This window comes from Pteropus medius, unplaced genomic scaffold, assembly GCF_902729225.1.
Source record: "Pteropus medius unplaced genomic scaffold, Ma_sr-lr_union100, whole genome shotgun sequence".
In the NCBI taxonomy this organism is placed as follows: Eukaryota; Metazoa; Chordata; class Mammalia; order Chiroptera; family Pteropodidae; genus Pteropus; species Pteropus medius.
This window is the reverse complement of record NW_024348533.1, coordinates 5,069,625-5,094,748: the sequence shown is the minus strand read 5'-3', so window position 1 is coordinate 5,094,748 and position 25,124 is coordinate 5,069,625. Positions and strand designations below refer to the sequence as shown.

Genomic DNA, 25,124 nt, shown 5'->3' with positions numbered 1-25,124 from the left:
GTCACTTTGAAATTATTTTTTCTCTAATTCAGTTCACATATGTGTACATGTTTGTATATATGTAAATTCACATGCCCATATGCAAATGCACCATTCATAAAATGATAAAATTTTAAAGAGAAATCTATTTGTGAAATAAATCATTAATTAATGTACATGTGTATTTGTATTTATATATATATTTCTCAGCTTCAGGAATTTGAGACACACCTGTTTTGGTCTCAACAGTTTGTGTCCAAAATAAGCCAAATGGATCAATTCTGAGCATCTGAGCAGACACACACTTCTCCTTTTAGTTCCCACTCCAGGGGTACTACCTTCAATCATGCCTAGTTTCACTTCTTGGAGTCATTTCTCAACTCCAAAGAATATACTTTTATCACTATTTCCTCATTTATCAAGTTTAGAAATTACCTACTTACTTCTCATTATAAAAACTGAGGATTTAGTCACTCACTTGAAACCCCAACTCCCAGTTTTTGGTTCTCATGTTATTTTTAACTTTTCCCTTGGTTACCTATGTAACTTTCAATAATATGCTTAAACTTCTGTTCCGTCAACTTTCAAAGAACCCTCTCAATTCCCCAGCAAAATGAGACCATTAACTTCCATGTCCTTTTTCTTCCAGCTTTCTACTCTCTCCTCCAAACTTATCTTAAATGTTCAAGCTTGATAACATACCTATTTGATGTCTACAATCAAGACTTCCATGTTTCCTATTTAGGATGTGACTAAAAGTTGAAAATCAAGACACACAGCGTATATATGTGTGCATGTAAATACTGCTGATTGCAGAGCTGGGATTATATTTCATTTTCTGAAGATCACGTGACTCTTGCTACTACTCCGAAGAGTGAGGCTGTTTCCAGTATCGAGGTCAAATGGATTCTTTCCTTACGTTTCATCAATTGCCCAAACAGCATGTCCTTCTAAATTTGTTTTATACTTAGATCATGACTTTTCCTAGCTTTTCCACCAAAAGTTTCTAATATACATTTTGCCCTTAGTAAGAGAAGGAAAATATATGTCTTTTAAGCCTATTGTCAGTACTTCCTACCTCACATCTATTATTTGGAATCTATTCCATTCTTTTTGAAGACAAGTTTCTCGGAACTTCTTTCCAGGCCTGCTGCACAGCCAACAGCCTGAGACTTCTTCTTATTAGCCTCCACTGTTAATTGTGTCACACATTCTCTTTCTTGTTGTATAGCCTCAAGGAATTTCCTCAGAAAAAGTGCAAAGGGGATAAGGTGAGCTTTCTCTGTCTTCATTCTTAACTGATCATTTGTTTTCCAAGTCCAAAATTAACTTTCTCTTGCAACTCCAACAAGACTTATGCCTGACAGTCATGCCTTTGCTCCCTTTCCCTCGGCTCAATGATTTAGCATGAAGAGCATGTTTTATCAGCATCTCCAAAGGGCCCCACACCTACTAATAACTGTCCCTCTGTCTCTCTGCCTCTGACTTTGATGATAATCACTTCTGTGCTTCTACCAGCTTAACATGCATCTTTAAGCCCCACCCACCTACGGTTTATTTTTGCCTGGTTTTTGAAATTATCTGTCGGACTTCTTTCATTCAACATAATTTTTGTGAGATTCATCGGTTGTTGCTTTGCGTAGCTAGGGTTCTGTGTATTAGCTAGAATATTCCTTTGCATGACTATATGATGTAACCTTGATCGATACTTTGGTTGTTCTCAGTTGGCAGCAATTATGAAAAAACAGTTATAAACAGTTTTGTACATGGCTCTAGGTCCCCTATGCAGGCATGTCTAATGCGTACATAGCTAACAGTGTAACTACATATATTTTATTTTAGTAGATTACACCAAACGATTTTCCAAAGTGATTAATTTCATTCTACTAATTTCTAGACTTTTTTTTTTTTTTTTTGTATATTGACTCTATATATTGAGGCTAAACATACTCATTAATTTAACAAAAGGTAGATGAGGGGCTAATTTAATCACAAGAGCCCTTTAGAAGCAGAGCTTGATCTGGCACGTGGGAAGAAGGAAAGTCAGAGATTTGAATTCTGAGAAGACCAGATGAGACATTACTGCCTTTAAGAAGCATGGTCACGTGAGGAGGAATGCAGGATCCTCTAGGAGCAGAGCGGCCCCTGACTGACAGAGAGCAAGGTAATAGGGATTTCAGACCTACAGATGCAAGGAACAGGTTCTGCCATCAACCTGAAAGCACTTGGGAGCAGATTCTTCCCCAGAACCTCCAGATAAGAACTCAATATAGCTGATATCTTGTTTATAGCCTTTCTGATGCTAAGCAGAGAACCTGGGCAAGCCTACCCAGTTTTCTGACCTAGAAGACTATGAGATTATAAATGGGTATAGCTAATTCAAAGTTTAGATCCAATAATGCCAACAAACCTTGTGAACCCACTGAGTTTGTGGTAATTTGTAATGCAGTAATAGAAAAACTCATACATCCCTCTCTGTATTTTTCTACCCTTTTGTCTCACCAGACTTCATTCTGAATATTTTTTCTAATGTCTTTCAGATCACTAATTCTCTCTTCAGTTATATCTAATATGCTGTTAAATCCATCCATTAACTTCATAGTTGGATGACTATATTTTACAGTTCTAGAATTTGTTATTTTTTTAAGTTTTCATCTTTCCATCAAAAAATTTTCATGCCTTTATCATCCCGAACATAACATCATGCCTTTATCATCCCGAACATAACATCATAGCTAATTCAAAGTTTAGATCCAATAATGCCAACAACCCTTGTGAATCATTTCCTTTCTCTTGTTGTTTGTGCTGGATTTTGTGTGTTGTCTAATCTCCTTGTGTGATTATTTTTGATTGTGTGCTGGAGCCCACACTTACAAAACTGTTTGCCATCTAGAAATAGTTTGATATTTAGTATCAAACTATTTCTAGATAGTTTGATAGAATGCTACCTTCCTCCAGAGAGAATTTACTTTTACTTCTGCTGGGTGCCTGGGGGCACTAGCAATTTGGGTTCACCTCAAGTTCAAGTTTGGCAAAATGAAATGATTTGAAGCTGAGTGGCAGTGCCTCTTTCTCTCCAGTTCATTCTTGCTTCTAGAATGTAGCCCTTTACTGGTCTCAACTCAAAGCAAAGAAAGTTCACTAGGCCCCTTTGGAGGGCCCTGGACTCAAACTCTGTCTCCTAGCCCCACAAGGCAGTCCAAAGAGCAATGCTCAGTCTCTCAGCTGTGCATTCCAGAATTTTCAAATGCCCTCAAGGGAAAGGCAGCCCCAAACCCTGGGCTCCCCTCATTAGACTTTTGTCCTTCCATGAATCCTGGCCTAATAATTCTTCACTCACTTACTCACTCTCTAGGGGCAAATGCTGAACATGGGGGTGGGGTGGGAATGTTGGGAGCCAATTGGCACAATTGTGCCATAGACACACTTTTAATTAACACTCATATTTCTAGCCACCCATCTCATCTTCATTCTCTGTATCAGTCATCTCTATATGCACAGCCCCTTTAGGGTTCTATTACAGATAGTTTCTCTTCCTTGTTGCAAATGTCTCATCCACTTATTCTCACTTCCTCTACTCTGTTTTATCTGCATCAAGTTTCCAATTACTTTTTTATATTTCAGAAACTTGTTAAAATCTCGCATCCACTGATTACTCTCCTCCTCCTGTTCTCTTTATCATCTTAAATCGGAAGTTCCAAACCACTCATTTTAGAGTTGAAATTACTAAGGCCCATAACAACACATGATTTGCCTAAGGTTGCAAAGAACTTCTGCTATGAGGATCAGAGCTAGATTTAGAACTCAAGTCTCCTGAATTACAGCCCTCCTATGCCTTATACCATACACTTTCTTTATCACAGAAACTTTATGTAGACATTTTTTTATTTAGTTATATTAATACGGAGAAAATAAAACAGTGTAAGAACAGGCCAACATTCCTGCTTATACAGAACTTAGAAGAAGCAAAAAGGAATAAGAGTTATATCACTCATTTCATGTTAAGATTGTAACCATCACTTCTAAGTGCTACCAGATCTAAGATTAAACACTTTTTTTTTAAGTTCAACACTTCATAGAACTATTTTCTAAAATAAATAATCTTTATTATTTTTGGTTAAACAACTTGACATTTTAAAAGAAGAAAAACTGAATATATATATATGTGTGTGTATGTGTGTATATATATGTGTGTGTATATATATAAAAGAAATGTATACATATTTTCCTCACTAGAGCTTCAAAATCTTGCAATTACTTAATTTTACTATATGACTTGCTGATATTTATGAATACTTCAAAATAATAAACATTTTCAAACTTACTTCCTAATTAATTTTACTAACATTTTTTTTTAAAAACAACAAAAATAGAAACAAAGAAATCGAAGACACTTGTAAAAACAGTTCAAAATTAGGAGTCAAAATATTTTATTCTGATCCTGGCTCTTCCATTTAATTTTATACCAACACCTGCACTTTGGTTTACCTGCGCACCTGTCCTATGTTTTTATAAAATTTAAATTGATGATTAACGAGTTTTGTAAACCATGTACTCCTGCTATTCTATCCTGTTTTTCAAAAACAAAAAAACACACATGCCTCTTGTATTACTTTCTGATTGCTGCTTTAACGGATTACCACAAATATACTGGTTTAAAAACACATTTATTATTTATCTCACAGTTCTGCAGTGTGTGCGTGTGTGTCAAGCAAGCATTTGGTTCATCTGAGAGAAGACTCTGTTCCAAGTGTGAGCTGAGATTATCTGGGGGACACTTCATAGAAAGTCTTAAAAGACCCGGGATAGTATCTCAACCCACCAGGGGGTTTCAGAAGAGAATCCAACTAGGAGATGCAGTAGGGGCACAAGTGACAGGCGTCAAGAAGAACCTGCTGTATCTGCAGGGACGGGATCACTGGACAGAACAGGTTATCGAGAACCTGTTTGATGGTGAGGACACTCTGGCCATTTTGTCACTGATGGGGCAGAAAGGGGTCTGACTGATGCCAATCACAGTTTCTTGCTCAATCCAAACAGCAGGATGAGGTCACAGACCCTTTCCTTGCACCATGCACAGAACGCTTTTCTTTTGAAGACTTTAAAAAATAATGCTAGTATCCAAGATGCTATGTAAAACAGAGCTAAGAAAAAGTTCTCAGAAGACATGCGGGGAGAGTATCATGGGAAAGGTTTCTCCCCCGTCAACTCAAGGACTCCCATTCCCAGCACCCCGACTGCTGTAGCTCAGCAGGTCTACGAAGCCTTGGCTTCAAAGGCAGGCAAGAAGCAGTCACCCAGCTCCCCAGAGCCACCACAGGCTCTGGGAGAAAGCAGCAATAAAGCAAACCAGGTCTCCAACCATCCAGGACTACTTCCTGTGGTGGTGCTTTACCTAAAGGCCAAAAGATAAAACATCCCGGGAGTCTAAGAATAATTTTCACAATTGCACAAACATTTTTAAAAGGAAATCTCAATAATCTGCATTAAATAACTAACCCCCTTTTCCAAGCATCCAGTAAAGTTAACCAAATAAAATGGTTTTCATTTAGTAATGAGTAAGATCATGACTGTCGGCTATGCGAGGGCTCATGAAGAGCTGCCTTAATCAGTTCAAAGCAATGACTTCTTGAGCAGAAAAGAGCAAAACCCAGTTTTTGACCTTTCCTTAGAATCAAAACTCAGGCTATGGAAATGGGGATTTACAAGAGATGAGATTACGACAGTGCTAAAATTTTAGCCTCTATATACTCTTTCTTCCTACCTTTCTGATTGTGAGATGAAAGCTGCACCTACAAATATTAATCAAATTGTCATAAGATTATTTAAATGAAAATATTAAGAGAAGTGAAATTACTGTTAAGATGCTGTCAATACACAACTTAAGCTACAAGGAAATTACAACATTTTATGAATAATATAACATGAAAATATCATTATACACAATACTATAGGATTAGGAGTTAAATACCTATTAAGAATGACAAATATCCTTAGTTTAAGGCAGCTGTCTCCAATCTTTTTGGTACCAGTGACCAGTGCTCCTATGAGAATCTAATGCCTGATGATCTGAGGTGGAGCTGAGGCAGTGATGCTGGTGCTGCGGAGCAGATGCAAATACAGATGAAGCTTTGCTCGCTCACCTGTTGCTCACCTGCTGCTCACCTCCTGCTGTGTGGCCCAGTTTCTAACAGGCCACGAACCAGTACCAGAATGTGGCGTGGCGGTTGGGGACCCCTGCTTTAAGGCATCTTCCAGTTCACTTTTTCCAAAAAAATTTTTATTGAGGTGAGATTCACATAAGCATAAAATTAACCATTTGAAGTGAACAATTCAGTGGTATTTAATATTCACAACGTTGTGCAGTCACGTTTATGTAATTCTATAAGATTTATCACCCCAAAAGGAAACCCCATGCCTGTTAAGCAGTTTCTCCTCATTCTTTCTTGATTTCCCTTTGCCTATTAACCACCAATCTACATCCATCTCTCTGGATTTACCTTCTTTGGATATTTCATACAAATGGACTCATAATATATTCCCTTTCATGTCTAGCTTTCATATCATTTAGCATAATGTTTTTGAGGATCATCCATGCTGTAGTACCTATCAGTGCTTCATTCTTTTTGATGAATAATATTCAACATATGTACACTACACAATTTGTGTATCCATTCATCCACTGATGGCCATTTGGGCTGTTTCCATCTTTTGGCTATTGCAAATAGTGCTGCTATAAACATCTGTGTATAAGCCTTTGTTTGAACATCTGTTTTTAACTCTTTTGGGTATATATCTAGAAGTATTCAATGGGTTATATGGCAATTCTATGTTTAACTTGTCAAGGAACCGTCAATGAGACAGTTTCCCAAAGAAGATATACGAATGGCCAACAAATGCGTGAAAAGATCTTCAGCATTAGTCATTTGGGAAATGTCACTGCGAAACCATAATGAGATACCACTTCACACCCACTAGGATGACCATAATTAAAACTGAAAACAACAAATGTTGACAAGGATGTGAAGAAATGAGAATCCTTGTACACTGCTGGTGAGGATGTAAAATGGCTCAGACATTTCCCGGATGACTAATGCTAAGGATCTTTTCGTGTGTTTGTTGGCCATTTGTGTATCTTCTTCGGGAAAACATCTCTATAAATCCTTTGCCTGTTTTTTTGAAATTTTGTGTTTGCTGTGGAGCTGTAAGAGTGCTTTATATATTCTGGCCACTAGACACATCAGATGTATTATTTGCAAATATTCTCCCTTTTTGTAGGTTTTTGCACTCTCTTACTAGTGTCTTTTGATGCATAATTTGCAGAAGTCCAATTTTTTCTTCTGTTGCTCATGCTTTTGGTGTCATTTCTGAGGATCCAAAGTCATGAGGCTTCCCTCCTATGTTTTCTTCTAAGAGTTTTAGGGTTTTAGGTCTTATATTTAGGTCATTGATCCATTTTGAGTTAACTTCTTACGTGAAGTAGGGTAGGAGTCCAATTTCCTTCTTTTGCAGGTGAGTGTCCAGTTGTCCCAGAACCACTTCTTGAAGAGACTGCTCTTTCCCCATTGAATAATCTCAGTGCCCATTTTAAAACTGAATGGGCCATAAATGTATAAGTGTATTTCTGGACTCTCAGCTTTTAAATTTTTAAAAAACTTCCAAACTTTGCATCCTATAATTATACCACTGCTTTTACCAGAGGTTTGGTTTATAATGGCATATTAAGAACTTACTTCAAAAGTAGAATTTTCAAATGAGAAATACACAGCCATAGTGAACAGTTTCATTATTAAACATTTCTTTAAAAAAACAAAATGAGAAATAGCATATGCGAATTGGAAATCAAATCTTTGCAAAACAATATTTTATAAAGTAGAATGTGATTTTTTTTAGCATGCTATAAAAAAGTCATTAATTTTAACCACCTATCCTTTATCCAGCCTTCTGCTTCACAATTAATTATGAACTTCCAGTCTCTTAATATGGGTATTACATTAAATGTCCTTGATATCAGTCTTGCAGAATTACCTGTCAAATTACCATCCAATTCCAAATAAGAGATGGATTTTAAATCAAAAGAATGTTTTCTTTTCTAGAACTTTTTATTAATATCCAAGTGTTCTAATATGAAGCAACCATTGACTTTATAACTTTAAGTGTTATCATGTGGAAAAGTCTGATCATCACTATTTTAGACACGAGCTGGGCATCCCTTCCAAACTGCCCCCTTCCCACATCAGTTTGCCTGGGAAGCTCTGAATTGCTACTTCCTTTTAGCTCCCAGGGCCTCCAGTCACCTAGGCTACAGTTACAAACGCTGGTGAAGATTTTCTAAGGAACACGAACCCTCCTCCCAGAATACCCAAGAGTTCTCTTTCATCTTGAACCTCCTCTGCCTACCAGCTGTAAATACTGGGTGTTTAGCTTCATCACGGGGTCTCTTAGATGCAAAGACAATCTTGTTTTTATTGACCAACAGAAGAAAACAAAGTTCTGCCCAGAGATCTAAGGGATAGAAGTTTGGGAAGTGCTGATAACTGTAGTCCAGAAAACATGTGAAAACTTTACCTTTAGCTTGCCAGTGACGCCGCGGTAGCTGACTGTCTTACCATGCAAGAGACTAAGGTTCAGGGTCAGACCAACGGTTCTGACGTCCTGGGCCGGACACATAGTTGCAGTGAGACACCAAAGAAGAGACGGCCAGCCCAACCCCTCACACAGCATCCCTTCCTGGTTAATCCATGGGGTGATAATGACACTGACTGGCCTCATCCTGCCAATGAAGGGCAAGGCACTGCAATGACGGCGCCTAGAAATGAATAGGAGTGATTGGGAATAAAAGGGGGGAGGGGGAAGGGTGGCCAGGATGAAGAAATGAATAAAACTCCAAATTTCTGTTAAAACTCACTGTCATACCTATTACTCTAATATCATAATGACAGGGGGAATGAAAAAAAAAAAGAAACAAGGGGAAAAAAAAATCTGCTACCTATTCAAATTTATGCAGTATTCTAAGAATTTGCATTTGTATCCTACGATCTGACTACATATAACTAGAGCAAGCTGTTGATTCAATTTAGCTCATAAACCTATAGCAAAGTAACGAGTATTTTCATCATCAGTGTTTTTAAATTCTGATGATTTAGTTTTATTTCGTTTTTATCATAAAAACAATTCAATCCACACTACTGAAAAAGACTGTACTTACCAAACAATTCCTTGGGCTCCAGAGCCAATCGGTTTCAACTGCTGGTAACGTTTTAGGACAGTGAAAGTTGAGTCTGCCACTTGCACACTGTAAAACTGACTGTCACATTTACTGTCACTCATGATGTAGTGTCATGTAATGTTCCAAAGGCTGGTACAGTCGTCAGATTCCTTAAAAGAAAAAAAGAATGAATATGCATCCTTACTGAAATTGTACACGCATTGGTAGCCTAATAGTGTTTCAGATCTATCAGTATATAAGACAACGTGGCTATAACTTGATTGACCCAGTTTGACCAAGTTCTGAACTGAAGCAACATGCGGGAAATGTGAAGACATTTTGGTGAGACAAGCCCATTATGAAAAGAAGGAAATTTGAAGCCATGTGTGACCACATTTTATGGAATTAGGTTATAAAATAGCCACTTTTGGAGAAAAGATATTGCACATTTTTACTAGTCATGACAAGACTATGTTACTACGTGATTCTCATCAGCTTGCTTCCTGTGAGATCAGCTTACACTAAGCTGTCTCAACCAGAGAGGAGGCACTGTTTCAAATAGTCATATCTACAGTTCCTGCAGAAAAACAAACAGACTAGTCTTCTGCTAAGTCCCCAAATGCAGGTTAAAGTGATGAAACAAAAAGCAAGTCCTACGCCAAAGTGATGGGAAAGGGGTAAGTTAAAAAACAACAGGCTGTTGGAGGCCTGGTGACAGGGGTATGCCATGCATGCCCACAGGCATGCTTCTGCCTTCCGTGAGTGGTCCCACATCTTCAGTGGGCTTCAACACAGACATCACAGATGCAGAACTGTCATAACCTACAGCCGACAGCACAGATGTCACAACCTTCACTTATGGGCACAACCTGGAAGCCTTGGAGTAGCCCACCTGCTCTCTAGAAGCCCGCGTGACTTTATACACAAAATCAGCTGGCAGCTATGCTTATTTACTGGGTTCCTTGTCTCTTGTCTGACGTTTATTGAAAAGTCAGCAAGCTATTTTATGTTGATCATTTTATAAAAAAAAAATTAAAAAGTCAATGATAAAATCATATATGCAAATATTCTATACTGTTTAAAAACAAAGAATTTGAAAAAAAACCCCACAGAATTTGAATTTTATTCTATACCACCAGCAAATTCCTGCCTGTTTGTTCTGCCATCTTATATTTAATGTCTACCCACTGAGTTTTTTTGGCATAATGATGTGTATTTCAACGCAATGATGTCTAAGATTTCCATTAAACATGGGAATAAAGTGATTAATAATAAGCCTAAGCAAATAATTTAAATCAAATGAATAGTTTCTCCAACTGACCACTGCTTCGTGTGTTTTTACAGTTCCTAAGGTAGTGGCTGAGACACAGCTGTTAGTAGCACCAGCTGTTGTGACGGACAGCCATGCACCCCAGTTAGGGAGTGCCTCCGAAGGCCAGCACTGCATGAGGTGAACTGACACACTGCTCACCACACTGCAGTAGGAAGATCAGCTGCATGTTACAGTATAAGCAAATGGCCTGGCCAAGCCGCACTGCTGTGAGGAGGGCACCCTATACTTCGGGAGGGCGGGGGTGGGTCTGCCTTGCTTGCCCTGGAATCCCACGCTCCTAGGACAGGAGGACAGAGAGGACGTGGTCCCTGGGACAGAGGGAACACTCAAAAGACTTTTGCTGACCTCACCCATAATATAGTATCTAATGATTTCCTAACAATGCTGCTCCATTTTACTGACATCTGAAATAATATCCTTTTCTAAAGATTAATTTATTTATAGACAATTCCACTCAACATTTATGGGATGCTTTTCTACAAGAAAGTGACAACTACTATAGGAGATATAGCAGTATCAGCTAGGAACTGGTCTTGAAACAGCATACAGTCCACTATTTGGAGTAGTGTGAAGAATGTGTTATCTATATTGTAATACAAGTTACAATGAGGTAAGGGCCATAGCAAAATGGAAACAGAGTAAAAAGGCAAAAGAGGTCCTACCCATGGAGTATAGAAGACAAGGAAAGCTTCCTGGAGGAGGTGGCATCTGCCCTAAACTGTTTTGCCAGACACAGTAAAGGTACAGAGCTCAAGCTGACTGTGCTCAGACACAGTGAACTGCTCAGCTGGGCTAGTAGGGTACAAATGCAAAGTATCAGAGACAGACTCAGCAAAAAGGCAGGGAGCCACTACCATCTGCTGTTTCTTTGCCGTATTATAATACATCGGCAATGCTTATCATTCATAAGGCATGTTCTGCGCACTGCTGTGGGTGAGGTCCTGTGCCAGAACAGCTGTCCTCAGCAAGTTCACAGTGAGTGCACACTGTGGGCACACTCAAGAAAAGACTCAAGGCCAGGAGAGTCCTAAACCCAGAGGAATGGAGAAGGTTTAGGGTGCGGGGAAGAGAAATGGCATGTGCAGAGAGCTGGAGGTGCCTCTGAGCATGACAAATCATCTGAGATTAGTTTTGCTGGGTAGTGAGGAAAAGAGGCTAAAGGGAGAAAACAAGGCCAGATCCCCATGGGCCTGAGGGCTGTGGAGGCATCGTGCACATACAGGTATGCTCTGACCACCTTTCAGAGAGCTCATTCCAGAAGCTGAGAAAGGGATGGATGTGAGTGGGCAAGACAGGGAGACCTGGAAAAAACGACTGGTCCACAGCAGGTGGGGGACAGTAGATGCATGGTTTGGAGGAAGAATGTGTGTGACTTGCTGCCCAGAGAGGCGACCAGGAGAAATGAGGGTATAGCAGGTGGAGGCGGGCAGGTGATCCAAGTGAAGTCAGCAAGTCTGGCTCTGGACAGGTGGGTCTGGAGTGCCTAAGGGACAAGCAGAATGACAGGCACAGGATCCTGATATACTCCAGGATCCATGCCTTTCCTCGTAGCCAGGTGTGGCCAGATGACTAACTTTTGGCTAGTGAGATGTGAGCAGAAAGAATGTATGCTACTTCTAGATCTTTTTCTTTTTTTTTTTTTTACAGAAAGCTGCTTGCTATCCAATCCTCCTTTACTGCTGGCTGGCAGATCAGCTGTCACAGACCCAGAGATGGAAGTCACATGCTGAACATGATATAGCCGCCCACCAGCCGGAGTCCTGAATGACCAGGTGGCACAGAGATGCCCCCCATTCTGGTCCACCTGCCCACACTGAGATTGGCACAAATTTATCTCAACCTTGCTGACCAAGGTTGGAATTCTCTCTGCTATAGCTGATTTGACCTATACTCTGACCAGTATAATATTCAGTTAGTTTTTGTGAATTTGAAGAATACATGATATTATTAGGTTTGAGAATTATTAATATAATTTCAACTCAAGATTTAAAATAATTTTAAAATTAAAATAAGTTGTCCTCATTAGGCAGGAAAAAAATCACCTAAGAGAACCTGTCAAAGCCACCTTCTCTGTCAAGATTAGGCTTCATGGGAGCAAGAGAAAGACCCTCAGGGAAACCTGAGAAAGCAGATTTCCTTACTAATGAAACTGACTCTGCTGCGACGGTATTTCAACCAACTGGGTCTCAGCTGGGTTTCAGAAAACTGTGTACAAATCGGGCAGTATAAGACTCTGCCATGCAACCCCATTACAACACACTGAAGGTGTGGTCACTGCCCTCACACCCCTCACTGGGCTCCCAGCAGTGGGGCCAGTTGCCCTCAGGCCCTGAGCTCCTCAGAAGCAGAAAAGGCCCTACCACTTCGCTTGATCAACTTAAGGAAAGGTCCAAGGCCCCTCAAGGAGCCACTGAAAAGCCCTGGGGACACAGTCTGCTCCTGAGGCCCTTTAGACCCAGTGTGCACGGCTCTGCTGAAGAGCCCTCCCCACGTCCCAGCTGCTTTGTGAATGCCTGCCGAATGGAAGGCTCCTGTCTAAATTCTTTCTCTAAGACTAGAGACTCCTGTACACACCCCCAGATATGGGGGTAAACTCTACCCACTCTATAAATACTGGAGGGAGGAACATTCTTACCTGTTTACAGCCTAGAGTAGGAAATGCATTAAAAAAAAAAAAAAAAACAACCCCTCTCCAAATCAAGTATTCTTCTATATAAGCAATTTAGGTATTATAAATCTAATATTAAATCTCTGGTTATTTTTTCTAAATTAAGAAAAAGTTACTCTGACTACAGCTTTATATAGTACTCAAATTTTAAAGTGGGAAGGACAGTGGAGAGCATACAGCCCCAGTACTGTGGGGACGTCAGCAACCATCCACCAAGTTCTCCCAGCAAATATTTCTTGAGGGCCTCCTGTGTGACAAGCAGGAGGTACAGGCTGTCTATATAGAGCACTAACCAGACAGTCCCTTCACTCAAACCGTCAACAGCATAAATATTACCCACATCAGAAGTGTCCTAGGGGTATGCACAGGCTGCATGGCAGGAGCACAGCAGAGTGGTGCCCAGGAGAAGCAAGTGAACAAGTGGAAGGAGTGGGAGAGTGAGAGGTGGCTATACTGGAAGGCTTCTTGGAGGAGGCAAGACCTGAATGCAAGTTTATTCACAGTATTGACCCAGGTATGAGGAAACAGATACTTCATATGTGCTGATGAGAACTGTAAATAGGCAAAACATTGTTGGAAGGAAAATTGGTAATATCTAATGAAAATTTCAAATGCACATGGCTCCTAACTTGGCAACTACAATTCTACAAATGTATCTGACAAATGTAAGTGTACAAATATTCAAAAACATTTGTTCAAATATGTTCATAGCACTTCTTGTAACAGGTAAAAGATTAGAAATAAGCTAATATGTACACTTGGAATAACTGAACAAATTCTAGCATAAAAGTACAATAAAGCCATTAAAAACAATGCAGGGATTTCATGTATTGATATGGAAAGATGGCTAAAATATGTAAAGGAAACAAAGCTAAATTATGTAAAGGAATTAAAGGCGAGTACATGTGGTAAATGTCAATCCATGGAGAAACACACACAATATGCTAGCAAGTGCGGAGGAACTGGGAAATGAGACTTTCACTCTTCTCATTATTACTTTCTATTCTGCTTTTTCTTTTTGTAGCCACACATATATTTTACATTAAAAAATTATTTAAACACACATTTTTAAATAAAAAGCTGTAGCATGGTCACTGTAACACTTGTGGAGAGGATGGGTTTGAGACAGATGAGAATGGAGGTGGGAGAGTGGCCCAGGCTCTGAGCTCCACAGTAATGAGCTCCCCTGGCAGCTTTTGAGGGGAGCAGTGCTACCCCACTCTGCCAATGGGAAACATCCCGAGAGCTGGGAAGGTGCACGGCCGGGATATGAACATAGGTGAGTATTCATGTTTTCCCCAAGAACACCATTCTATAGTTCTAATTTTATTTAGGAAGTAGAATGACATGTCCAGGACTGGCCAGGATCAAGCCAGAAAAACGCAGGCCTTCATGTTTCGGGCTGCTGGCTTCACCCCGCCCCAGACACTTTTTCTTCTGATGATGATGATTCACAGACTCAATTAAACCTTTGATCACACTAATGCTTCAGAACACCCAGGACATGCCACATTTAAAGTAACTACTGTGATTAAAAGCAGATTTTCACAATTACCCTCTTTGTTTCAATACTTGTGGCTGAAGTTTTTAACCAAATTGTTCTTTTTTTCCTACTTGAATTCCTATTAAAAATATCATAGCACAACTTAATCTTTCTTTGACAATCAAGAACCTACAACAGCCTGAGGTCATCCTGAATATTAGTTCTTAAGCGACAGAACATACTACGATAAAGGACACCAGCTAGGATTTGGTCATCGTATTGCCCACAGCTGGGCCCTAAGGATCCAGTGAGGGTTCCTCCCCACCAGCCCCTCATGGGCCCCTTGGCCTGTCCATTCGCACCCTCTCCAGCTCACCTCCCAAGGTTCTCTGTAAGGCCTTCTCACTGTCCCCTGGACGTGCCAAAAGCCAAAGTGCTCTCCCAGCCTCCATTTCAGCAACCTCCAGACCACTGGACAATACCATTTAGAAAGCAGGATCTGTCCACATGAAAGCCTGTATTCGAATGCTCATTGCAGCCATATCTGTAATAGCTCAAAACTGGAAACCACCTGTATGTTTGTCTGCAGGTGAATGGTTAACCCAGTGCCGTGAATCCAGGCCGTGGAGCACCAATCAACAATAAAAGGGAGTGAACCACTGAAAGTCACAGCAACTTGGGTGGATCTTAAGGGCTATACTTAGTGAAAAAGCCAAGTGCAGAAGGTCCATACTGTATAATTCCATTTATACAACATTATTGAAACGACAGAATTGGAGCTGTAGAACAGATGAGAGGTTGCCAGGGTTTGGGATGGTGGGGGATAGGGGGTAGTATGGTTATAAGGGGGTCAAACAACAGAGATCTTTGGGATGATGAACTAGTTCCACATCTTGATTGTGGCAGTGGTCATATGAACACAAATAAATGAAAAGGTACTCTGTGCTCATGAATTGGAAGAATCAATATTAAGTAATGTCCATACTACCCAAAGCAATCTACAAATTCAATACAATCCCTATAAAAATTTCAACAGCATTTTTCATAGAAATAGAACAAATAATCTTAAGATTTGTATGGAACCACAAAAGACCCCAAAGAGCGAAAGCAGTCTTGAGAAAAAAGAACAAAGCTGGAGACATCATGCTCCCTGATTCAAACTATGTTACTAAGCTATAGTAATTAAAACAGTACAGTAGTAGTATAAAAACGGACATATTGATCAATGGAACAGAATAGAGAACCCAGAAATGAACCCACATGTACATGATCAATTAATTTATAACAAAGGAGCCATGAATATGCAGTGGGGAAAAGACAGTCTCTTAAATAAATGGTGCTGGGAAAATGAGGCAGCCCCAGGCAAAAGAATGAAACTCAACCACTATCGTATACCATACACAAACTTAACTCAAAATGGATTAAAGACTTGAACTATGAAACTGCTACAAGAAAACACAGGCAGTAAGCTCCCTGACATAGGTCTTTGCTATGATTTTTGAATCTGACACCAAAAGCAAAAGCAACAAAGCAAAAACAAACAAATGGCACTATATCAAACTAAAAAGCTTCTCACAGCAATGGAAACCATTGACAAAATGAAAAGACAACCTACAGAATGGGAGAAAATATTTGCAAATCATGTATCTGATAAGTGGCTAATATCCAAAACATATAAAGAACTCATACAAATTAACAGCAAAAAACCAAACAATCCAATTAAAAATGGGCAGAAGATCTGAATAGACATTTTCCCATAGAAGACATCCAGATGGCCAACAGGTACATGAAAAGATGCTCAACATCATTAATTATCAGAGAAATGCAAATCAAAATCACAATGAGATATCATTTCACACCTGTTAGAATGGCTGTTATCAAAAAGACAAGAAATAACAAATGCTGGTGAGGATGTGGAAAAAAGAGAACTTTTGTGCATTGTTGGTGGGAATGTAAAGGGTGCAGCCACTATGGAAAACAGCATGGAGGCTCCTCAAAAAAAAAAAAAAGAGAAAAAAGAAAAAAAAGAATTGCCATATGATTCAGCAATTCCGCTTCCAGGTACCTTTCTGTAGAAAATGAAACATTAATTCAAAAAGATATCTGCACCCCCATGTTCATACAGCATTATCTACAATAGCCAAGATTTGGAAGTAACCTAAGCATCCATTGATGGATGAAAGGCTAAAGAATTGTAGTACATATACACAATGGAATATTATTTAGCCATAAAAAAGAATGAAATATTGCCATTTGTGACAACATGAATAGACCTCAAAGGTATTATGCTAAGTGAAATAAATCAGACACAGAAAGACAAATATTGTATGATCTTACACATAAAAATATAATAAAATAAATTAGCAAATTTAAGAAAACAGGCTTACAGATACACAAAACAGATTGGTGGTTGCCAAAGGTAGGAGGTTAGAGGGTAGGAGAAATAGGTGAAGGGGGGTCAAAAGGTAAAAAGAAAAAAAATGTACTATTCTTTTCTAAATTATAGTATACAGACTTAAGATTTAGAGTATATATTTCTTATAATTGTCAAAATAGCTGTCCAGATTGGGGTTTATATATTTTCTATTCAAAATTTTAATTGTGATACATAATACAAAAGACAACTACATATAAAAAATAGTTAAGACTTTGGAGTCAGAGAGCAGTGGGTCTGCCACTTACCTGGCTGACCTTGGGGAAAGGATTACATTCATCTGTAAAATGGGGATAAACACAGAATCAGCCTCAGAGGACAGCGGGCACAGTGTCCAGCACAGGTCAATGTCTCCATGTCAACAGATATTAGGACATATATTACTACATTCATTCTCCTTACTAACCCCCAAACAAATGTTTGAATTCTGAAAATGTGAACTGAAATCTGGTAAGTGGAAAAGCTGATTACATGACTACTACTGGGAGAGCACCTCAGTGAAAGACACAACAGACAGGAAGCAATACACAGAAGTTACTTTTCATTCTAGGGTGTGGCAGCGGACAATGTTTCAGTAACTTTTTTGAAGGCATCTGCTTCATAACATATAATAGCAGCTGTGTTTCTGAGAATACAGTTAAGAGTTGGTGAAACAGATTTTGATTCCAGAATCAGAGCTGTTAGAGTTATCACCTGGGCTATACTCTCAAGCCTATATATGCTAAAATCAAGCTAGTAGCAGCATCAGTTGAGACATATAACAGTCTAACATATTAAATCACAGTTCTGTAGAACTATATAGAAATATGTATATATATCTATATGCACATACTTTTTTAAAGGAAGTTATTTTAAAAGCAATTTCAGAACAGGTAAGAACCTATCTGACATAAAGGGAGCTAATATTAATGCTTCATTTTAAAGAAAAAAAATAAGAACTATCTCATTTGTAATCCATATAGCCTTAGAACCTATTTTTACTATTCCTGAAATATTTTAGAGTATATTAAGAAAGATACTAATAAAATTAACTGGGGGGAGGGGAAGTGGAATGGAATATTTTATAGGACTAAAAAACAGAAGACCCAAATGAATTAAATGAAATCAAATTTGTTGCATTTCACCTTCACATGTTGAGTAAACTTCCTTAGCTGTAATGAATTCCGATGTGAAAACTTGCTCATTATTTTTGTATATATTAATTTATATCCCCAACATTTTCCAAAAGGATTTGAGGCATCAATAAAAACATCTTAAGTGGCAATTCAAAGGCCAATATACAATCTGAGAAGATCCACAGTCCTTTTTTTCAAAATGAGGGCTTGTTGGGCAAAAGACATAAAAACTTGCCTCTAGAATAATACACCTGCCTACTGACTCAATGGGTCTAGGACTGAGTATCAACTACTCCTAACACTCCTGTGGGAAAAGCAGGGTTACCTGCCACAGGAGAGCGCACCCTCTCCTACGAAGGCACCCTGGAACTGACCAAGCCTCATCTAGATCCAATTATGAATTTTCAGAAAATATAGAGAAATAAATTACATTGCAGAGAAGCAATCAGTAAAACCCAACTACAGAACTGCTATAGAACATCCAATTGCTTCAAGAAATAAACTATAAGGAAAACAAAAAAGAACTAGAAGGGAAATCTATAGATTAAAAGACACTTAAATGACCTATCAGTCACAATGTGTGGACCTTATTTGGATCCCGATTCCAATAAACAACCTATTAAAGAAACTATAAAATGTATAGGACAACAGGAAATTTGAATATTGACTGGCTATTTGGTTAATTAAGAAATTATTGCTTTTCCAAGATTAAAGGAGTCCCTATATTTTATATGTACAGGAAAATTAATGAATGAAATGACCTATTTAAAATTTGCTTGAAAACAATATGGGGGTCAGGGTTTAAATAGATGAGGTTAGGGTCAAGGTTGTCAGGAGTTGATACTGTTGTAGCTGGACGCTATTGTTTTTTTTGTTTGTTTTTTGTATACCTGTTTGAAGGTCCTCATATTAAACAGTTGAAATAAAGACTGATGTTGAAACTAGTTCACACAATCACAAAAGGCCAAGTACAAATTTAATTATTCTTAAGGAAAACTATGTAAAAATGTCACCTCCTTAACCAGGAGTGAATTACAACTACATATTTTGGCCAAAAATAGCTGCCCTACTGCAGAAACAACAGTGTTAAGGAAAACATGTGCTGTTTTACCTTATGCATCACAAAAACAACTGATTTACTCACTATTGGTTGTTCCATCTGGCACTTTTCTTTATCCAGAAAATTAAGAAGAGTTTATTTTAAATAGACAAATTGAAGTATACCCTCTAACATATATTTAAGAGGCCTAATAAATACATTTTAATCTGTCAAATTATTTAAAGTCCTGGCATCCTGAAAAATTAAATCCTCGGGAAAATCAAAGCTCTGCAGAGAAGACTGTGCCAAAATAGGGTTACTTTTAACCCTGAAGGATCCTTATGAAGGAAAAGATAAATGGTTAAATGAGGGAAAACATGATCTCGATCTGACGTTGTTCTCTCAGAACAGTCAAAAGCCAAAAAAGAATACTCAGCTGAGGAACCCAGCTAAGAACACTGATTTGGGGGAGACCCAGGTTCAAATTTCACCTCCCAGCCGCTTGCTGTGAAGCAGACTACTAAAACTCTGTGAGCCCCCATTTCCTTTTCTGTAGAAAAGGGTTTCATACCTGCCACTCACTGGGCTCCAGTGACAATTAAACGAGAGTATCTGGACAAACCAGCTCCCCTAGCCTCAGGCTACCTATGTTTCCGCTCATAGCAGCTCTTCCCTTCTGCCCTGGAGGTCCACAAACATTCAATCAAGCTGAAAGAGGTCTGTATTTTGCTTGGCTCACAGCATTTAAAATTTTTTATATTAGCTACTTCCAAAATTTAAAAATCTGGAGAGTAGAGTTATAAATTTAGAGTTCTGACTTTTTAAAAACTGCTGGGTGAAGTCTGGTTCTCCAGGCTCCCCGCTACTCCCTCTCTGTTACACCTGGCCCTGCAGGCTGATTCCCCACCCCACATTGGGCTAAGGTCCTGCCTTCACCTTGCTTTCCCTCTTCTGTGCCTCTCTCTGCCTGGCAAATCTCTCATCACACTTCAAGGCCCAACTCCAACACCACCTGTCGCTCTTTCTTCTATTTCCGCCTCCCCCCCCCCCCCCCCCCCCCCCCCTTCTCATCATCACAGTGCAGGCACCATACTGTCCTGGCATTAACCACCTGCATGTCTGCCTTCATTGCTGGGTTCTCTGGCTCTCCGGAGGAAGGGATTTTGTTGCCGTTGCCTTTGTGTCCCCAAGGCCAAGCAGAAAGCCTGACCTAAATAACGTAGAATTTGGCGAATGTGTCCTGAATGTGTGGAAGGAAATTAGAGCTAAAACATTACAAAAATGTAAGATTTTATGTCACAGCTTGTTCCGAGTGTTACCAAAGGGGTCAAGAACATAAAAATGTTTCACAAAATGAGAACAAGCTTCCATCTGCTTCCATGTTTCACAAGTCAGTCAGAAGTCAATAAATGAACATATAAAGCAGAGACAACAGGCAGGCAGGGTCATTCATTTATTCGCTGAACTAATATTACTGAGTACTTACTGTGTCCTTTCTAAAAGCAGGGGACAAAGCAGACAACTACCTGTTTTCATAAAGCTACATTCTAGTAGGAGAGACAGAAATTAAACAGGCAAATAAATAGAACCAGAGTGAATGCTAGAAAGAAAATTAAATAAAATATTGAGATAGAATAAAGGATGAAAAAGGGTGGTCAAGGAAGGCATGGTGTTAGATGAGACATCTGACCAGAGGCAGAACCAGAGGAGCCAGCTGTGCAAAGATCCAGGAGACAACTCCAAGCGCCGGAAACAGCGAGTGCAAAGGTGCTAAGGTAGACGGAGCTGCACGTTCAAGGTTGATGAGATGATTGAGGGGATAGGGGAGAAGCGCTTCGGGTGTGGGGAGTGGTAAAGCAGGCGGGCAGGGCTCGCTCTGGCCTTGCTGGGCACTGAGCGAGCAATGACGAGGCACTGGAGAGCGGGACGGGAGGGAGACTCTGGGCAGAAGGGGAGGGGGTCCTGCACTCGTACCCGCACCGGGCAGTATCTTGCCCAGCTTCCACATCTGCACATGGGCTCCGGCCCAAGCGCTTTCCCACAAATCCGAGGGTGACAACAACCCTGTCCAAAGAGTGGGCATTTCCCGGCTTTCTGAGGGGAAAAACGATGGACAGCGAGGGTCAGTGCCAGGGCCAAGGTCGCGCGGGACCAGACCCGGCTCTCAAGTACCCGGAGCGGGTGTGCAGCTGTGCGCCCCGGGTCGGGAGGGGCGGTACCCGCAACCCCCGCTGCAAGTCCTCCGGGGCCAGGCCAGCAAGTGGGCACGCAGCCCGGGGCTGCCGTTAGAGGCGGGCGGGGGCGACTGCGGCGGACCCGGAGGACAGGGGCGGCGGCCCGGCCGCCAGCTCCCACAGAACCCGCTCGCGTTCCCCGCGCACGCAGACCCCAGCCGCGCGGCCGTCACGCCGCCCTTCCTCGGCGGGGCGCGGCCCCAGCAGCCCCCGCCAGGCCTAGCCCGCCGCCGGGCTCACCTCGCCTCCAGCCGCCGCCGCCGCCGCCGCCGCCGCCAGGGGAGAGGGCGAGCGGGCGGACTGGCGGCGCTGGCGGCTCTTGCCCGAGCTCCACCGGTCGCCCCGCGCGCTCCGCTCCGCTCCGCCCCGCCGCCGCCGCCGCCGCAGTGGGTGTGAGGGGCGCCGGGGCGCTCGACCCTTCCGGTCCGGCTCGCTTAGCCGCCGCCGCCGCCGCCGCCGCCGCCGCCGCGGCGTCCCGCCTGAGCGACCCGCACGCCGACCAATCAGCGTTCGTAGAGCCGGGCGGGCGCGACCAATGGCGCCGGGGGGCGGGCCATTGCTGGTCAGCGGGCGGAGCCGCGGGCTCCGTGCGGGTCCCCGGGGTCCGCGCAGTGCGCTTCGGGGCTGAGGCGGTAGACGTGATCCCGCGCGCCTGTTGAGTCCGCTGTCCCCCACAGAGGCCGTGGCGCGGTGGCCGGACGTGGAGCAGGGATGCGGCGGAGGACCAGCTGGATGGAGAGCCAGGCCTCGCGGCTGCAGGTGCAAACTGACAACGACAGAACTGCGTGGAGGAGGACGGAGCCGGTCCGTTTAGGGGAGAGCTGCGGGCCCCGGCGTCCGAGACCCCTGCATGTGATGGCCCCCGGGAGGCGGAGGCGGGGCGGCAAGCGAGTAGGGAAGAGAGGCGGGGCCTTGGCCTCGGCTGCTTGCGGTGATCCGCTTGTAGGGGTGCGGCTGGAAGTCGAGTTTGGGGAGCGGGCTGCTGAGGAAATGGCCTTGTGCAGACAAGTGTCCCCTGCCCGTCAGTGGCGGAGGGGAGGATAGAATAAGCTGATGCGCTTAGTGACTTCCTTCCAAAGAGTTCAGTATGGAAAGGAGAAAAAAACGGGATACCTGACAAACACTACCTCGGACAGGTGACCACTTAACATAGCAGTGATAAGATATGTTGATAGTATATACCCTTGATACTAAATTATAAAAAAGGCACTTTACCTCTGGGGTCTTCCCAAAACACATAATCCCAGTCTATCCACGGGAAAAGCATCAGACAAACCCAAGTGTGGGACATTATACAAATTACCCAATAGTCCTGAAAACTGTCAAATTCATCAAAAACAAGGAAAGTCTGAGAAGCTGTCTCAGCCAAGAGCCCAAGGAGACATGTAATGTGGTGTCCTGGAATAGAAAAGGGTATTTGATACAAACTAAGAAAATATTAAGTATGGACTTTAGTTAATTTAAAAGATTATGTTATAAAATACATATATTTATATATGTGGAGCATAAAGAGCTCTTGGAAAGAGAAGAGAAAATTGAAGAAACCTTTCATTTGGTAGAGCGAAAAGACAACAAGATGAACAATAGAAAAGATAAAGTAAAAGCCATCCCAGCAGCTTGGACCTCTGAACAGCAGAGAGGGCAGAGAAACAAAAAATGCACAAAAAGTAATTCAAGAAAAATTCCCAGACCTAAAGCATATGACTTACTAGACTGAAATCAATGCTAAATGAAAAGAGACCAAGGCACCTCACTGTGATGTTTCAGAACACAGGGAACAAAAAGAAGAAAATAAAAAGGTCACTTACAAAGGCTCATCAAGAGTGGCTTTGGACCCCTTGACTTCAACACTGCGAAGTAGATAATGGAGCATTACCTTTATAATTCTGAAGGAAACATTTTTCTCTGGCCTAGAATTCTATATTTAGCTAAACTTTCAATCAGTTGTTAGGAATGCAACATCTCAAAACACTTGGCTTCCAAGCACCCGTACTCTAGAAGGATGTATTCCGTCAGAAGAAGGAAACTCCGAAGGAAGACACGAGAGAGAAGAAGCAGGGGACCCAACACAAGATGACAAGGAGCCCTTGGCAGATGGCGAAAGTGCTCCCAGGATGACAGCCTTGCTCCAGACTGGGGTGCAACTAAGCCATATTGTAGCAGTGTTACCCCAGAGAAGACTGTCACCGCCAAGTCCTCCACTTCCATTGCGCCATCTTCTTATACTAAGGACAGAGCACCCAGGAGAACTTGGACCAGATTCTCATGAGAACATGCATGTCACTCACAGAAGCTCTCAGTTTCCCTGAGAGCTGGCAGTGGGCCATGGTGTGCTCAGGAGCGAGGCATACAGAGCAGCCCACTCCCTCTGCCCGCCCTTCTGCTGCATGTCCAGTGCCTGGACCACACTGCAGTCTTGCCAGGAGCCTGGCTGTGGAGCCCAGTTTTCCAAGACTCACTCGTGACCTTGCTCCTGAGTTCCCCAAAAGGGAGCTCATCACCTCTAAGGGAAACGGAAGTCAGACCATGACCCTGAGATGGTTCCACCCAGCAGGGACCATGCTGTCCTCTCCTGACCAGGCTGGTGTGCATTCATCCTCCATGTTCACAACGAGGGGATTTGTTGTTTGTGGACAGATCACATGACGGTGATAGAGCTATAAATAAAAGTTATTAATACACAAGTCGGGATGGTCATCACCTCCAGCATAAGAGTGTTCATTTTTCTGGTTCTTGTTCAAATAAAAATATTCTGGCTAGCTTGTAAAAAGTTTCCTCACCTCAGAAGCAGTGTTGGTCATGGTTTGGTTAGGAAGAGAGAAATCAGGAAGGCATTTCCAGCAGGACTCTCAGACCTCCGTCCCTCTGCCCTCCTCACAAATTGACACCCTGGTCAATTTGTGAGGAGGGCAGAGGGACGGAGGTCTGAGAGCACTACCAAAGCTCTGGTAGTGCTCCCCAGAATTGAGATTTTGGAGGAGCCCCAGGAAACCTCTGCTTGTGGCCCCTGTTACCTGGACCACTGAGCGGTGGGTGAATTTTGGGGATCACCACCATACTAGGACCTCCTACCTGCTGAATTAATACTTCTGCCTGCCTCTGCCAGAGGAGTAACCAATACAATAATATGATTTCTCAATGAATATGATTTCTAAACTATCTTCCAAATCTCCCAGGAGTGCCTCACTGGTAGAATTTAACTTGGAATTGTAGTTCCCAGGTTTCCCACCCTTGTGATACAGGGGAGGACATAGAAGAAATGGAAAAGGCCCATAGGTAACTCAGAACAAAGGTCCGATGCGATACTAGAGCACATACACCAGTTAACTGTCATGAAGACCCCAAGCAAGTTGTCTGGGACAATGCTTTCATAGAGGATTTAAGTTCCAACCCCACAAGCCTTCAGAACTCTGTCTCTTGCTTTCTGCTTTCCTGTCTGTAGTAATAGAATCAGTGACTAGAATAGGATCGTTGGGGGGAAAAATAATTGGAGCGTTTCACCTGTCTGCTGCCTTCAGGCTCTGGGCAACCATCTCAAGCAGTGTCATGTAGTCCAACCCCCCTTCAACAGCTGTTCTGTTAACTCTCAGCCGAGAGTCCCCAAACTCCTGCATTTTGAAAGTCTTCATGT

The 25,124-nt window shown here is 41.7% G+C and overlaps 1 protein-coding gene across 4 annotated transcripts in view; it reads right to left on the bottom strand.

Moving 5' to 3' along the window:
• Positions 1–21,931, bottom strand: part of MAPK9 (mitogen-activated protein kinase 9) — a 48,802-nt gene extending 26,871 nt beyond the window's left edge. Inside the window, exons 1-2 of one of the 4 annotated variants that reach the window (XM_039880224.1) lie at positions 21,734–21,931; positions 9,188–9,357 (exon numbers count right to left, since the gene is read on the bottom strand). In XM_039880224.1, the coding sequence (XP_039736158.1) occupies positions 9,188–9,309 (122 nt within the window). In that variant the 5' untranslated portion in view covers positions 9,310–9,357; positions 21,734–21,931. Of the gene's footprint in view, positions 1–1,057; positions 1,843–8,547; positions 8,789–9,187; positions 9,358–21,733 lie in introns of those variants that run through there. The other 3 variants (XM_039880223.1, XM_039880225.1, XM_039880226.1) reach the window with 3 other exon arrangements.
• Between the last annotated feature and the right edge of the window lie 3,193 nt (positions 21,932–25,124).